This window comes from Crassostrea angulata, chromosome 9, assembly GCF_025612915.1.
Source record: "Crassostrea angulata isolate pt1a10 chromosome 9, ASM2561291v2, whole genome shotgun sequence".
Taxonomy (NCBI): domain Eukaryota; kingdom Metazoa; phylum Mollusca; class Bivalvia; order Ostreida; family Ostreidae; genus Magallana; species Magallana angulata.
Window position 1 is genome coordinate 4,458,711 of NC_069119.1, and position 15,766 is coordinate 4,474,476.

General features: G+C 36.5%; 1 protein-coding gene across 2 annotated transcripts in view; it reads right to left on the reverse strand.

Moving 5' to 3' along the window:
- The window catches only part of LOC128162426 (putative aminopeptidase-2), a 67,477-nt gene that overhangs the window by 13,499 nt on the left and 38,212 nt on the right, over positions 1-15,766 (reverse strand). For both annotated transcript variants that reach the window (XM_052825630.1, XM_052825631.1), the window contains 17 exons: positions 9,333-9,446; positions 8,815-8,949; positions 7,901-7,966; positions 7,623-7,688; positions 6,824-7,005; positions 6,374-6,471; positions 5,992-6,119; positions 5,767-5,822; positions 5,296-5,443; positions 4,806-4,882; positions 4,215-4,325; positions 3,591-3,758; positions 2,941-3,081; positions 2,603-2,684; positions 1,335-1,879; positions 780-935; positions 238-355 (listed from right to left, as the gene is read on the reverse strand). In XM_052825630.1, the coding sequence (XP_052681590.1) occupies positions 238-355; positions 780-935; positions 1,335-1,879; positions 2,603-2,684; positions 2,941-3,081; positions 3,591-3,758; positions 4,215-4,325; positions 4,806-4,882; positions 5,296-5,443; positions 5,767-5,822; positions 5,992-6,119; positions 6,374-6,471; positions 6,824-7,005; positions 7,623-7,688; positions 7,901-7,966; positions 8,815-8,949; positions 9,333-9,446 (2,391 nt within the window). The remainder of the gene's footprint in view (positions 1-237; positions 356-779; positions 936-1,334; positions 1,880-2,602; positions 2,685-2,940; positions 3,082-3,590; positions 3,759-4,214; positions 4,326-4,805; positions 4,883-5,295; positions 5,444-5,766; positions 5,823-5,991; positions 6,120-6,373; positions 6,472-6,823; positions 7,006-7,622; positions 7,689-7,900; positions 7,967-8,814; positions 8,950-9,332; positions 9,447-15,766) is intronic.

The following is a 15,766-nucleotide window of genomic DNA, read 5'->3' on the forward strand; positions in this document are numbered from 1 at the left end:
AATAGAATCACTGATGAGCATAACAAAGTACTATAAATAGAATCACTAGTAGTGAGTATGACACTGTACTATACCTATAAATAGTATCACTGGTGAAAATCTTAGACACTGTACTTTAAATAGATCCACAAATCAATATAAGGCAATTAATGACAAAGAGGAGTTTCAATAAAACAAAATAATGTCATGTTTTCATCATATTCCAAAATGTTCATGAAAGTCTAGTCGTAAGTTTACCTTGATGCCGTTCTTTGTGACAGTGGATGTACTATCAAACTGGCACACAATGAATGCGAGCAGATAGGTGGACATACGGGGCGTCACATAGTACTCATCTGCCACCAAGTCACCACCCCTACAAACAATTACATCAAGTGGTCTTAGAACAAAATAGTAAACTTATTCCTTTCTTAAAGTGGCATGGTGACGATTTTATTAAAATTATATTTTAAATTTCTGTTCTTAATGTTTACAGCACTTTATTAATGTATTTCTAAAATGATCAATCAAAATTTGAGTGTCAGTCATAGAGATAGGAAGATTCAGAGCTCATAATTCTTAGTTTTCGTTTTCAATGGTTTAAAATGCTGGACAGGTCAAAATTCTTTTTTAAGCTAATTTCTTTAATCTTCTAATTCATTTTGAACATGAATAAACAGTTCCTAGAGTTTATTACATTCAGTTTGTTCTATAATTATAAAAATCCATTGATTTTTTCTTAACTTTATTTTATCAGTTTGTCTCTTGAATAATTTTATTAATGAGAAATTTGTTTGTACCTTGGTGAGAAATCCTTGATTTCCATGTTGGACAGAGACTTGTAATCATTACGTCGGACAAGTGTGACCTTGAACATTGCCTTCATGTCAGGTTCATCAAAGCAGGGGAAGGATTTCCTAGCATCTACTGGCTCCATCTGTGTTGTGGCCAGGTATCTAAAAGAAACAATGAAGCTTATTATCTCAGTAAGCTTTTAGCATCTAGAATGCATGTACATATGTTGCAATACGTTGTTGATAATTTTACATCAAGATACCTAATCCCTTCTCATTTTCTAACCTTCAGTTGTACATAAACTTTTTCCTTGTGTGCACAGCATTTGAAATACAAATTCATTTTAAGTAAAAATATTAATGCTTTGAATTTCATTACATTTCTTCATCATTTGACAATTGGGTTCTACTTCAGAGCACACAACAGTTACATGTCAACCACTAACATCATTTCATCTTTCATCACTTCATTCTACATTATTTCAGCCTACATCACTGTATACTTAAATTTCACTTATTATAATCTTTAAGTTTTCGATCCATCATTGACCTCTCACTTACTTGGTTTCGTTATTACTGGTGTAGGTACTGTAATAGAGACCAGCCAAGTCATCTTTCAGGGGACCAGTAAAGTTCATCTTCAGTTCATACTGTTGCCCTGGGGTCAGGTCAGAGTTCAAATGGAAGATGGAGAACATGAGCTCCTCCTGGCGGGAAAGCGAACTGAACAAGTTACCGCCACCATTGACCCCTCTCACTTCCACGGAGGCGGTATCTATGGTGATCTTATTACTGTGTAGTGTAATGTTCCTAGTGCTCCCTGTACAGTTCACAAGGATTGTCAGACTGCCGGAGAAGGTGAAGTCCTTGGGGTCGGCTTTGTACAGGTCAGGGAAGAGCTCGAGCGTGTACAGCTCCGGTAGGACGGAACGGGGCAGACGCACGTTCCTGTTGACCTGGGGGGTGGGGGTGGTACGGTCCAGCCATCTCCTGATGATAGGGACGTTCTTTTCCATCCACTCTATGTTGGCCTGTGTTTTCTCGATAGCCTGCTGTGCTGCCCTTGTTGCAGACCCAAAGTCCTTGCCTTTGATGAAGTTTCTCAACTAAACAATGCAACAGGGAATACAGTCAGTTAAGTTTATAATTGGTTCCAAGAGATCACATAACTCAATTACAATGAAACTCATAATGAATCGTGCACTCGTAAATACATTGAAATTTCATTCATATCATATCTGAGATATGATACGATAATCTCAAATGCCCAAAACTATGATTTATATTTTAAAGACCATTTTCTTCTTCCCATCAACTACGTACTCCATTTTCCTGCATTTAATTATTTATGAATTTGACTCATTTTAACCAGTGCATATTTTAAGACCACCCATTCCTTACCAAAGCATTAGATGTATTAGTAGGTTATTGTTTTTTATCATGCTAACTTTCACGTTAAATACTAAAAATTTGTTAATCTGATTGGTTAAGACACAGTTCATAATCCGTTCTATTACCCTCAGCATTAGCAACACATTTGGCAATGTGTAACACAACGAATTATTACATGCGTGTAAATTATGCACCTATGTTTCGCTGTGAATTCACGTCATTCCTTTATTAAAGCAGTAAAAATTTTCTTTGAAATTAAGACATTCAGTATAATGAAATTAATAGTGCCTGTTTGGGAGGGTAACAGTTGAAATTGACACCTCTTGAAAAACCAGTCAACCTCTGCTTTGCATAAGTTGACAATGGTTTCCTCAGGGTGTCAATTTCAACAGTTACCTCCCAGACAGACACTTACTTCAGTCTGTACAGATTAGTACCTGCTGTAGTTCTACATCAGTATTAAATGACTCGGTGATTCCCAGTATAAGTCTTGAGAATGAAAACGATCCTCCACCATAGCTACAGGAAAAACAAAAAAATCATGCACACATACTTGAACCAAAACTAGTAAGAAAATTTAACACAACATGCAACATAAAACCAAACAAACAAACAATTCATGCAAAAAAGTAACACACTTTCAAATTATTGACAAGCTGCAATAAAAATCTGCAATTAAAAAACCAAATAATGCAAACCTGCAACCACAAATAATCTACAGATCTACATCCAAAACATCAAAAAATAATTCTACATCTACATCAGTTGGCCTTACTCTCTTCTGAGCCTGTCAAAGTTCTGGCGTACGAAGCTCCAGACCAGGTCCCTGCCGACGGTGTTCTGAGAGATGTAGATGATCACGCTAGAGGCGTCCTGTTTACGTACCACACTAGTGTCCAACGCCACCTCCAGATATCTAAAAGATTAGGCCATCAAAAATTAAACTCCTTGGATCTCAGGCCCGTGCACATTTGATTTAACATTGCGCATTGTCCATTTTGATCAGCAAATGAATAAGAAAAAATTTTGCTAGTGCGATGGCTTCACATCTTAATATATAAAAGAAACCTCAGTTTATTTTGGGAAAACTTTATCTGGCAATTAACCTTAATCTGATGATTTTGTTTGCTGTAAATAATTTTCACAACAAAGCTTTTTTTATAAAATTAACAAAATACATTAAAGACTGATTCATGACAAAAAATACATTTGCTACTAGGACCTCAGACCTTGCAAAAAAATCTAGCACTGTGACAATAATAAATGTTGGATAACAGTATATGTCAAACAAAGGAGCCCTGTGAATCAACTAGCATCAAATTCTTCAAAAAGACCTAACTCGAAGGCAATTCAACTCTTCGCTCATCTTTGAAATATAACTAATTGAAAAAGTCAGTTTTTTCCATTTTAAAACTGTCCGCCTACCTGCTGAGCAGCCATGTTTGTTTGGAGCAGGAGAGAGCGTAGAGGAGTCGGTTGCTCTCAGCGGCCAGCGTGGATTCCTTGTATTGCTGGAGGACAAACTCCCACTCTGCCTCCCCCCCGGTCTCCACCCCCGTACAGTACACCATTGTCTTCAGGTTAGCGTCCACTCTGCCAAGAAATTGAAGCACATCCATTTGAAAAAGATTCAGTTTGTGAGTCGACTGTTGCTATCTTTTGATATCTTATATTATGATACAGCTTGCACAGAAATCAGAACATAAAGTGTTTGTGAGTTCAAGATTTTATTGGAGTTGTATGCCTGATAGCTTATGTTGTCTGGAGATTTAATCTATACCAAGTTTTTCTGAACAGATGCTTTCAAAAAACAATAAATACCCATGTGAAAAGTTTCAAATTGGGGGTCGACTGTAACTACGATAATCTTAATCTAAAGCTTCATAGACAAACTTTTGTCAATCAAAGTCTCATTGGTGGCTTTCGTTAAGAAATCTGTTTCAGTTCATTACGTTTGGGGTTTACTGCAACTTTATTCTTCCCAAAGCAAAAAATATCCGTTTATATTAAAACATTTCAGTTTGAAATTTAACAGAAACCGTTACTTACAGGTTAACGCTGGGGTTGGACATCCATTTGTCAAAGATGGTCTTCACCTGATCCTGACATCCAGGGACGTCATAGGTGCAGGCCAAGTCTGCCACGTTAGACCGCGTGTAGCTGAAAGAAGTATGCATACAGCACGTTACCGTAAAAAATAGTCCAATAAACCACAACACAGCACGTGTTACAAAAAAACCAGTCATTATCATGCATTTCCGTTTCAGAATGCATCATAGATATTAAAAAACTAACTATGTGACGGCAAAGGTTATGAGAAAAGTAACCCATATCATTCACATGTTGGAATATGTCACATTGTTATCAAATAATTTTGATATCATAGTTACCATAAAAAGTTCCTCATGTAAGTTATCAAATCAATTGCAGTAGTTTTCTATCTAACTTTCTATAAATATGGTTTTTTTTATATTGTCTGTTAAGCTTGCAGCAGCCAAAGACAGGGACAGGTGGAGGCAGTGTATCCGGGCCTAATGTACCAGTGGTTAGATGAGCTGAGGTGAGGGGAGGGGCTATAAGCATGCCTCACTGAATGTAGAATGAACTCACTAAAGGAAAACATTGAAATACTAGACCTACATGTCAAGGTGACTGGATTTTGTGTTGTCCAGACCAAGCTTGTCAAACGGCTTCTTCAGCAGAGAGGACATGAAGTTCTACAAAATTACACAGTCAAACATTGAAGTAAAAATTGAATAAAGTTATATCAGATTTATTTTAAAATTTCATATATGATTTGTAATCCTGTAAAAAAAATCCAAATATCTAAGGCACATTGAAACTTGATCATTTTCCTACAGCTTTATACAAAAATTTTCTTCCAAATGAGGTTGATATAAGGTAATTGTAAAACAACTTCTATTTGTGTGCGAGAAATTTTTACAAGGTTCGCGAGAGCCTCGTGGTGACTATTTCTTGCCACAAACAATTATTCTCATATGGCTGTTTTAACATGGATGTTGGTAAGGCTGGGTCATGAAAATTTGTGAAATAAAGTCACAGCAAATGAAAATTTTCAATACTTTTTTCATCAACCATGCTGACTAAGTACACTACAATGTATGGATACCTTGTATTTTCCGTAGAGCGAGGTGCGGACCAGCATCTTGCGTACATAGGACAACTCGGTCTGTGCTGCCTGCCAGGGGACATAATCCATCTCTGACCCAAGATACTCCATTGTCTGTAGGGCTATTTCCATGGGAAGCTCTCCAGCTCTGAAAAGACAGACACAAGATAGACTTTATCAGATCTTTATGATTAATGAAAATTCTTTTTTATAGTAATACAGATTATAAATTTTTAAAAATTTCATTGTAAAAGAAATAAATGATGGAAAAAATGTGAATTTCCTCTGAATCATTTGTCAATAACTGTTATATTTTCATGTACAACATAAGTTTACTTAGTAGTCTGAAATTTAATATGATAATATAGCGGTTACAGTTTAAAAAAAACATATTAATTGATAAAGGTATAGAGTACTGTCTACAACACTAAAGCATGAATACCAATCATTGCTTATGTATACAAGACTTACTTGGCTAGGGCCCAGGCATCGTTGATGAGTTGAGCTCGGTTTGTGGTGTAAATAGCCTATTGAATAAAGATATCAACATAACATTTTGTGTTCATCATTTAAAATTTCTTGCACTTACCAACACACTTTTGCAATGACTGAATTGTTACAAAAACTGTTTTGATGTTAGTGCATTTTGTTTGTTTTTGAATAAGTTAAGAGTATTTTAAAAGTGAAGTACTTCACCTCATGGTTGGCCTTTAATTGACCAATCAGCTTGTTCCAATTGTCCAGGTCATAGTTCATCCTATAGTAACCTAACACCTGGACATTTCCAAGAATCCAGTCCGATGCTTCCACATTAGCTGGAATATCTATTAAAAAACAGAAAAAACTCTCGAGTACAAAGAAATCATCAAAATCTCCAATATCTGTGTTAAATGCAAGTTTTGTTCATCTCAGAACATTAGGCAATGGAAGTCAGTGACACAATAGTTTTTAAGGTCTATTCAATCAAGAACATTATAAAAATCTTAAAGCAAAACCACTGGAATAATGGATGGTTGTATTTCCTAGATCATTTCTACTATCCAAATCTGGTGGGGTGGGGTTTAATATAATTATGTACCTTGGGTAGAAGTAGTGAACCACACCATGTCTCGGTAGGTCTGATTGAACCGCTTTGTGGCTTCCGTGGTGTACGTGAAGGGGATGATCCATTTATATCTGTCAAATCAAAGAATGAGAAAGGATATATTGTTTATAAAGATCATGAAGTCAATGCTGAGATTATCTATATCTGGAAAAGGATATATATATTGTTTGTTAAGATCATAAATTCAATGCCATGATTTCCATGAATACCTTAATTTTCCACCTGCTTTTTTATTTATGCAAATATAACCATACATGTACAATTTAAATGTGGTTCTTTGAATTCAAAAATATCTGAACTAATCAAATATTACACTAGAAATTCAGTCAACATTACATGCTGTAGTATATTCCAAGATGACACTGTACAATGTAAGTAACTAATGCACAGCTGTTCACTGACCACAGACTAACAGACACTGACCCAAACTGTGAGGTGAACTTGAGTGGGTCCTGGGCCTGGGGGTTGCTAAGGAAGCGCTTCTGTGTGACCCGGAGGCCACCGTCGTCAAGTCTGGTCACCGTGACGACAGGGTAGTTCATCTGGAGGGTCCAGGTATCCATGACAGCCTTCACATCCACTGGGTGCCCATTTATTTTTGACAGCTTGAAATGTAAACCAGTTTGTTTCATTTTTACAACTAAAATTTGTCTTCAATGCTATAGATTTTCTTTTGAGTTTTGATTATTTAATGAAGAACAGGTGGATTTAATCATCAATGCAACAGTTGCTACTTTGTTCTTCATGTGGTAATATTTACATTTGCAAATATGCTTCCTTATATGAACCTATAGAGAAGTGAAAACGTTCAATTCTGTATGAACCACAAGTGCTTATCGCTTGATGGCTGCAATATTGTAAACGTATAAAAACACCGTTATATTAATGATTCTGAATGTTTTGCCATTCTCAAACGTAAATATAAGTAATAAACAGCAATGTTAAAAAGTTCACCCGGAAATGAAATTGGTTGGTACGTGATTAAATCTTCTGAGAAGCCCTTCGGGCTTCACAGGATTTGATCACGTGACCAACCAAGTTCATATCCCAGTGAACTTTTTAAATTTCTGTTTATTTCTTAATTCAAAGACCTACAAACTGTTCAAATGTGTTGAGTCTACATCCCCATTCCAAACTTATATGAATGATATAAAATAAGGTATCCAAAGACTAAGAGCTAGTGAATTTTCCAGAAGAGGTAACATGTCTAAATAAAACCTACCTTTGTCATCGAGTTCCACAAGTCATCGTGAAAAGAGTTTCCATATCTCTTACTATTCAAATAATCCTACAGCAACAAAAAACATTTATTATTTAACATGATAGAAATCAACCATCACATGCAATTTCTTATTATAAAATAAATGTATTATATTATTATCATGATTTTATACTTGAAATAATTCCTTGCAGTTTTTATTTATTTTGTAATCGATAGTATAACAGAAGAAAGAGTAGATGGGTGACAATGATCTCAGCTGATGAGAGTGAGTGACTGACCGTTAATCCAGCCCTGAACGTGTCCTCTCCCAGGTAAAACCTCATCATACGGATCACACTGCCTCCCTGTCAGTCAAACAAAGAATACAATGTCAGTCATAAAATTTGATTTTAAAGGAAAAATTTTAACTATGTTCAAGTATTAAGCTTTGTTTTTTATATTATTTACATGTTGTATATAATTTGTATATATGTGATAAAGTTTATCATCATTTTGTTATTAAATGACCAATTTCGATTCAACTATGTGTTTTAGTTCATCAATTTAAAATCAAACAAAGCAGAAACATTCAGGGTGAAGAGTTGACAAAAATGCTCACTGTAGCTTATCAAAATAAATGTTCTAATACTTAATTCAATTACAACAAGAGGCCCATAAGCCACAATGCTCATCTGAGCAACTCATCACTACAGCTTCTTGATATCAAAAACAAAGTAACTTGACAATTGATCGTTTAAAAAACCGTATTTTTTACGAATTTAATTTTTATCTTTAACATTGAGCTACTAGTGTTGTTTTAGTTCTTAATAAGATTTTTTTTTCTATTTTCTACTCATTCCTATATAAAAATTCAACCTCCCTGGTGAGCAGACATTTTTATCAAAAATTACAATTATGTTACAAAAACATGTTCTCTATGGCTACTTCATAATATACAGTATTTTGTGTAAAACTGCATCCAATATTTCATTTATCTAGTAAAAGTGAGATGCATCTAATTTAGTTTAAGAGGAAGTTTATTTAAAAATATACATGTAAGCATATAAGTGAATATGGATTGAACACAGGGCAAATATAGCCTGTATCAATTTCCTTCATTAGAGATCAAGATAAACATTTATTTATTAAAGTAATAATGTACTAATGCATCTTCTTTGATATATATCAGGCTGCAGTTCTTTAGCAATCTCACCTTGGAGTAAGAGATCTTGTCAAAAATCTCATTGATCTCATCTGGATTGGCGACCGGTACGTAGATGGGGTGAGACGAGACGAGTCCGTCAAACTCAAACGCCACCTGTAGATCCTCTGTCACAAACTGATCAAACTGCAAGCCAGAAAAATAGCAGGTAGATTACAGGTAGATTACAGCAGGCCACTCCTTCATATATATGGAGGCTACTCCTCTCGATCTCTGTCTGAATGAGACAGTACTTATCTCAATCATTAATAATAGAATGATTTCAATGTATAGAAAAGATATAAGAATGTGTGCTTATCACTTACTGGACGAACAATTACAAAGAAATTATTGTAACAATTGTAAAAGCTCATGCTGCTGTGATAAGAAAAGTTTTAACATTATCAGGAATTGTTGAGATGATACACATCTAGCTAAATGTACTCTATTTTATATGATATGTATTTTCTATTTAAAATAAAACGTGTACTTGTCACAAACAAGAATTAAGACAGACAGTTGAAGAATACCATCTTCCATTCAGGGAATTTATGATCTGCTCCTAGATATTCAACGAATGAAGCGAATCCCTCATTCAGCCACAGGTCGTCCCACCAGCCCATAGTGACCAGATCACCAAACCACTGAAAGATTTAGACACACAGTTTACAAGTACTTACGATATGTAGCATATGTACAGGTAACAAATTGTGAATGTAAACAGATAGCCATGCTATGACCTTGAATTGCTAGTATTACATAATGGTCACTATGATATTTATGTGTACCTAGATGCTGCGCACTGAATGGTGTTAATGATAATTGACAGAATGATCTCTGTGACTCTTGTAGCAATGCGTAGTATTCCTAAATGATGTTATGAAACCAGGTCATAATACGGGCAGAATAATATCCAAATTGAGAGTTTAACAACATGTGACCTATTTGGCGATTCTGTGTCTGCAACGAATGCTCTAGTATTCTATATTGAGTCATGTACTGTGTATTCTATATATTAACCTTTGTAACCTTTTATGCCGTGTATGAATGAACGTATTGTGAGTAAGTGATGCCTCATACTAGGTGGGGGGGCTCCGAGACCCAGGACTCGGAGACCCACATCCTGCATCCAGACTCTTTGATTGGCAGTTTTGACGGTTTTGTTACTTTATTTAGAAATAAAATATTAATCTTAATTTTGAACACTAAATGTTCACTCATGATCGTCGTATATGGGCCGAACTAGTCAAAACTGTCCATCATAAGTAAAACCTTATATATACCCATATGAAATGAGATTGTGGAGACTCCTGATTTGGGCTGCTATTAGCTGATGTTATTGTAACTATACGATCACGCTTAATAAAACCGCTTGAGAAAGAAATACTGGACTTGTCATCACTAAGTTTGAGCTGACCCTCAATTGGATCCGTAAGATAGAAGGCTTACATGAACTTTCTTGGTGCCAGTGACCAGGACTGAGCGAAGTTCAATACAGAGTAAGGTAAGAACCATTTCTATATGTCTCTTATAGCTATCTCGAAGTAAACAACTTTGTCTAAGCAACCAATATGGCGACAGGTGATGAGTTTTATAAAAAAGAACTTAGAAATCAAATGGAGCAATTAGAAAAACAATTCGCGGGGTTGGGTCAGAACAATGAAAATAAAGGGCAAGAAACAGGTCATAAATCTTCAGAAAAAGAACAGATTAAACAAAATACTTTTGAAACATATCATGATGCTAGGCCGTATGAAACTCGTGAACCTCGACACCGAGTCCCAGATCAGGATGATGAAAAAGATTTTTTTATTGGTCAAGTTAAAGCTATAACAGCCGCACTCTCAGTGCCCCTATCTTCTGTGATAACTCCTTTTGAGGGAGATGCTCAAAAATTTAAACAGTGGATAAAGGAAGTTGAAAAGTACAGTGTTATGTCTGGGAAACAAGGTCATGAGATCCCCATGCTTGCATACATAACGAGTAAGGGTTCAGTTGGGGATTATATTAAAAGGTATTTAGATGAAACAGATGCGTCTGAAGAAATCCCATCTTGGAACGATCTTAAGGAATCCCTTAAAAATAGATTTGCAGAAATAACAGATCCCCAACACGCGTTAGCAGTAATGCGTAAGACTCGACAACATTCAAATGAAAGTGTTCAGTTGTTCGCCGAGAGACTATTGCAAATCGCGGAAGACGCCTACAGTAATGGCAGACTAAAAGACCCTTTGATACAACAACAGTTAGTAGATATCTTTTGTGACGGGTTGACATTCGAATACCTCAGAATGAAAATTTTGCGAGAAAACCCTAAAGATTTAGAATCCGCAATTCAAATAGCAATGCGAGAACAAAATCTGAGACAGAGGCTAGCGATAAGAGGGTCAAATATGACAGAAATTGTACAAAGTAACGACAACAGACGAACTCTTTCAAATTTTGATACTACTCTTCCCTTATTAAAGGATAGAGCAGATAATCTTACCTCAGTAGAGACAAGGCATGTAGAACCAATGGAAATTGACCATGCGCGTAATAGTAGGTGTTTTAAATGTAAACAGACGGGTCATAGGGCTCGATTTTGTACTCAAAATAAATCCCAAGTCAGGTCCCGTCCTCAAATAGATAAACGACCCAGTCAAAACAAACCCGTCCATAATATAGAGCAGAGACCCCGTTCGCCTGTGGAATGTTGGAATTGTGGTAAAGTAGGTCATGTGCGTGCAGATTGTTGGGGCTCGCATATGTATCAAAGAACGCAGCAAAATCGGGGCAGACCATCAAATCGTCAAGGCCGAACATATAAATCTAGCGACCAAGTATATAGGGGATCGTATCAAAATTTCAAATCGCGCTCTTATTTTGACAAACAAAAACAGGAAAACTAAGACGTTCTTCCTTCGTTGAAGCCCGAAGAAAGAACTTTAAACAAAGACCTTCATATGAAATTAATTTTACTAACAACCCCAGTAGCTGTTTATTAAAAGTAGGTAAAAATAAATTTAGAGCTTTGGTAGATACAGGTGCAGCCGTATCTCTAATTAGTAAGAAAATGTATGATAATCTATTTCCCCGCCCCAAGTTGTTTAATAATGACATTCCCTCTTTACAAGCAGCAAATGGCAATTCTTTAATTGCGATAGGGTATGTAAATATTTCCTTTAAGATTTCAGGGTTAACTTTAGACCACAAACTTTATGTGACAAAGGGACTCAACCGAAACATGATTCTCGGCCGTGATTGGCTCAAGAAAAACAATGTTCGTTTATACTTTGATCTTGGACTCATGCGTATTGATGGCAAAGTATACGCGGAACTTAAAGAAGATTTACACATCTCAACTATTGTAAGAACTCCTAAGAAACTTATTATGAGACCAAACACGGTGACTGTATTCTATGGAAAAATAAATAACAATTTTCCTCTGGAAAAAAATGACTTGGTTGAAGTGAACAGCATAGACAATAACTGCATTATGGAAGACCCAGGACTATATTTAAAAGACGCCGTTTGTATAGTTCGGAAGGATAAGAAAGTTCCAATGATCTTCGTTAACCAAACTAACAAAAATTATAAAATTCCAAGAGGCTACATAGTAGGACGAATTACCGCATTAAAACAGAAGGAAATCTCAGAAATACAGACTACTCAAGACACAAAAGAAGAAATTGATGTACCTAGAAGATTTGAACACTCAATCAAAAGACTTGTGAGCAAAAACAATGATTTATTTGCAAAGAAAGACAGTGACCTTGGAGTGACTGATACTGTTAAAATGAAGATAGAAACTGGAGATCACCACCCAATAAAGAACAGACCCTACCGTGTACCCTTAAATAAAAGACAGATAATTGACAAGGCCATACTGGAAATGATGGACGCAAGGATAATTGAGAGATCACAATCGCCTTGGTCATTTCCCTTAGTAGTGGTGAAGAAAAAGGACGGATCAGACCGAATGTGCGTTGACTTTAGAAGCTTGAATAAGATAGTGAAACCCGTATCATTCCCGCTACCGTTGATTGATGACATCCTATGTTTACTAGGTAAGGCAAAATATTTCACTGCACTAGACTTAAAGAGTGGATATTGGCAAGTGAAATTAGAAGATTCAAGTAAAGAAAAAACGGCCTTTGCATGTCACAAAGGACTATTCCAATTCAACCGGATGCCATTTGGGTTGAGTAATGCACCAGCAGTCTTTCAAGAGCTGATGAACATAGTTCTTCAAGGACAAGAGGAGTTTGCCATCGCATACCTGGATGACATTCTTATATTCTCAGAGACACCGGAAGATCATCTTCGGCATATTCAAGACGTTTTCAACCGCCTAAGGAAGCATGGACTTAAAATGAAGCTAAAGAAATGTAGTTTCTTCAAGGAACAGACAGAATATCTTGGTTTCATCATTGATGAACATGGCGTTACACCTGATCCAAAGAAAGTCGAAGCTATAAGAAAGTTACCAGCGCCCACTACAGTCCGAGAAGTTCGTGGCTTTATAGGTATGTGTAGTTATTACAGGAGATTTATACCGAACTTCTCTAAGATTGCGGAACCATTGATTGACTTAACCAGAAAATATGCAAGGTTCAAATGGACACCATGTTGCCAAAAAGCGTTTGACTTTATTAAAGAAAGTTTAACGGTAGTGCCTTTACTAGCATATCCAGATACTAATAAGCCTTACATCCTGTACACCGATGCCAGCGACAATTGTATTGGAGCGTGCCTTACTCAAAAGACAGATGAGGGAGAAGATAAGCCAATATATTACTTATCCCACAAGCTGAGTAAAACTCAAGAAAAGTGGTCAACCATAGAAAAGGAGGCATTTGCAATCCATTACGCCCTTCAGAAGTTAGACCATTATTTACACGGTGCTCAGTTTACTATAAGAACAGACCATAAGCCGCTCAAGTATATCTTAGAATCTCCAATGCAAAATAAGAAAATTCAACTATGGGCATTAAGTATTGCAGGATATAACTGTAAGGTAGAGTACATAGAAGGAAGATTTAACTGCTGTGCAGATCTCTTATCCCGATTACCGACAGTCAACCTCGAGTGTGAAGAGGAAGAACAATCAGAGCATGATGAACCAGATGTTAAGGACAATTTCTTTGAAGTGAACGTACTTAACTCCAATGCCTTTTCGCCTAAGAGATTAGCCAGATGTGAAGTTAAACAACACGACGAATTGGTCAAACCCTTTATTGATCTACCAGAAGAAATCAACATCAAAGAAAGTCAACAACACGATGAGCAGATCAAGAAACTGAAGAATCGGTTAAATAAAGGAACAGCAACGGCAACCGAAGAAAAGAAGTTTTTGGAAATTGATGGTTTAATGTACTATCTTTCAGATGGAGACTCAGAAGGCCCAAAACTCCGCCTGTATGTACCACGTGAGTTAGAACTTTTAGTAGTGCAGCAATATCATGACGGACTTGGACATATGGGAGTGGACAAAACATATGACGTAATCAGACAAAAGTACTACATACCAAATTTGTACAAAAGGTTATACTCTTATATAGAAGGATGTGTAGTATGCCAAACGAGGAGCAATAAGAAAAATCAGCCTCCACTTCAAGAGACAGATATACCACCTTTTCCAATGGCTAAAGTAGGACTTGATCTATCAGGACCATATCCAACATCCTTGTCGGGAAACAAGTACATAGTTTCTTTTATTGACATCTACTCTGGTTGGCCAGAAGCTTTTCCCGTTCCTGATAAGTCAGCTGACAACATAGTACATCTTATCTTAGAAGAAATATATCCAAGATATGGCTGTCCTCTTCAAATCCTCACAGACAACGGAACAGAAAATGTGAATAAGAAAGTGGAAGAAACTTTAAAAGAATTGAATATCAACCATATCAAAACATCTTATTACAGCCCTCAAGGTAATGGTAAAGTAGAACGATTTCATAGAACTCTACATGACGTGATGGCTAAGAAAACAACAGACAACGCTCAAACATGGGATATTCATCTTAATCAGACGTTGGCAGCCATTCGTTTCCATCCTAACGATTCGTCAAAGTTTTCCCCATATTACCTTATGTACAACAGAGATGTCGTATTACCTCTTGATACCTTAATGAAACCTCGAAGGAGATATGCGGGAGAAGATCAACACAAGATCGCCCTACAAGAACAACATAAAGCTTTCCTGCTAGTACATCGTAATATGAAGGAAGCCAAGAAGAAACAGAAAGCTCAGGCCGATAAGAGAAGCAAAGATGAAAATTTTCAGGTAGGTGACCCTGTCTACCTTAAGAACAACAGAAGACAAAATAAGTTAGATAAGAAGTGGCTACCATATTATCGAATCATTGAGCAGAAAGGACCAGTTAGTTTCGTGGTGAGAGATCACTTGACTGGATTAACCACCAAATGCCATGCGCGACAATTAAGACTGGCAGATATTTCGCACTGGCCCCTTTCACAAACTACTGAAGATGGTGGAAGAACTCTAAGAAAAACTAACTATGTGGTGCCATCGGAAGATGAATCGTCGTCAGAAAATGAAGACATGCAACCAGAACCATTGGAAAGAGCTATACAGTCCAAACAATGGGAAAGAGAAGGATCTTCAGACGAAGAGGATATTCCCCTAGCAGAACTTCAAAGACGTATAAGAGCTAAGATGATCATGGATGATCAGCAGTATAAAAACGAGAATGATCAGACCGTAGATTCAGAATCAGATGAGACCCATGAGTCGAATCAAAGTGGTGAAAATAGTGGTCAAGACTATGAAATACCCTTAGATAACCCAAATGTACCCTTAGATGAAAATATGGAAATAGATGAAATAGTCCCTAAAGTAGGTCTAGGCTTCAAACCAATCCCTAAACCGCGTAAATCAATCCCTAAACCCTGTAGGGAAAATAGTAAACTAAAGTTTGCTGTAGATTGTTTGGCTATTATGAAGGAATTAGCCAAAATA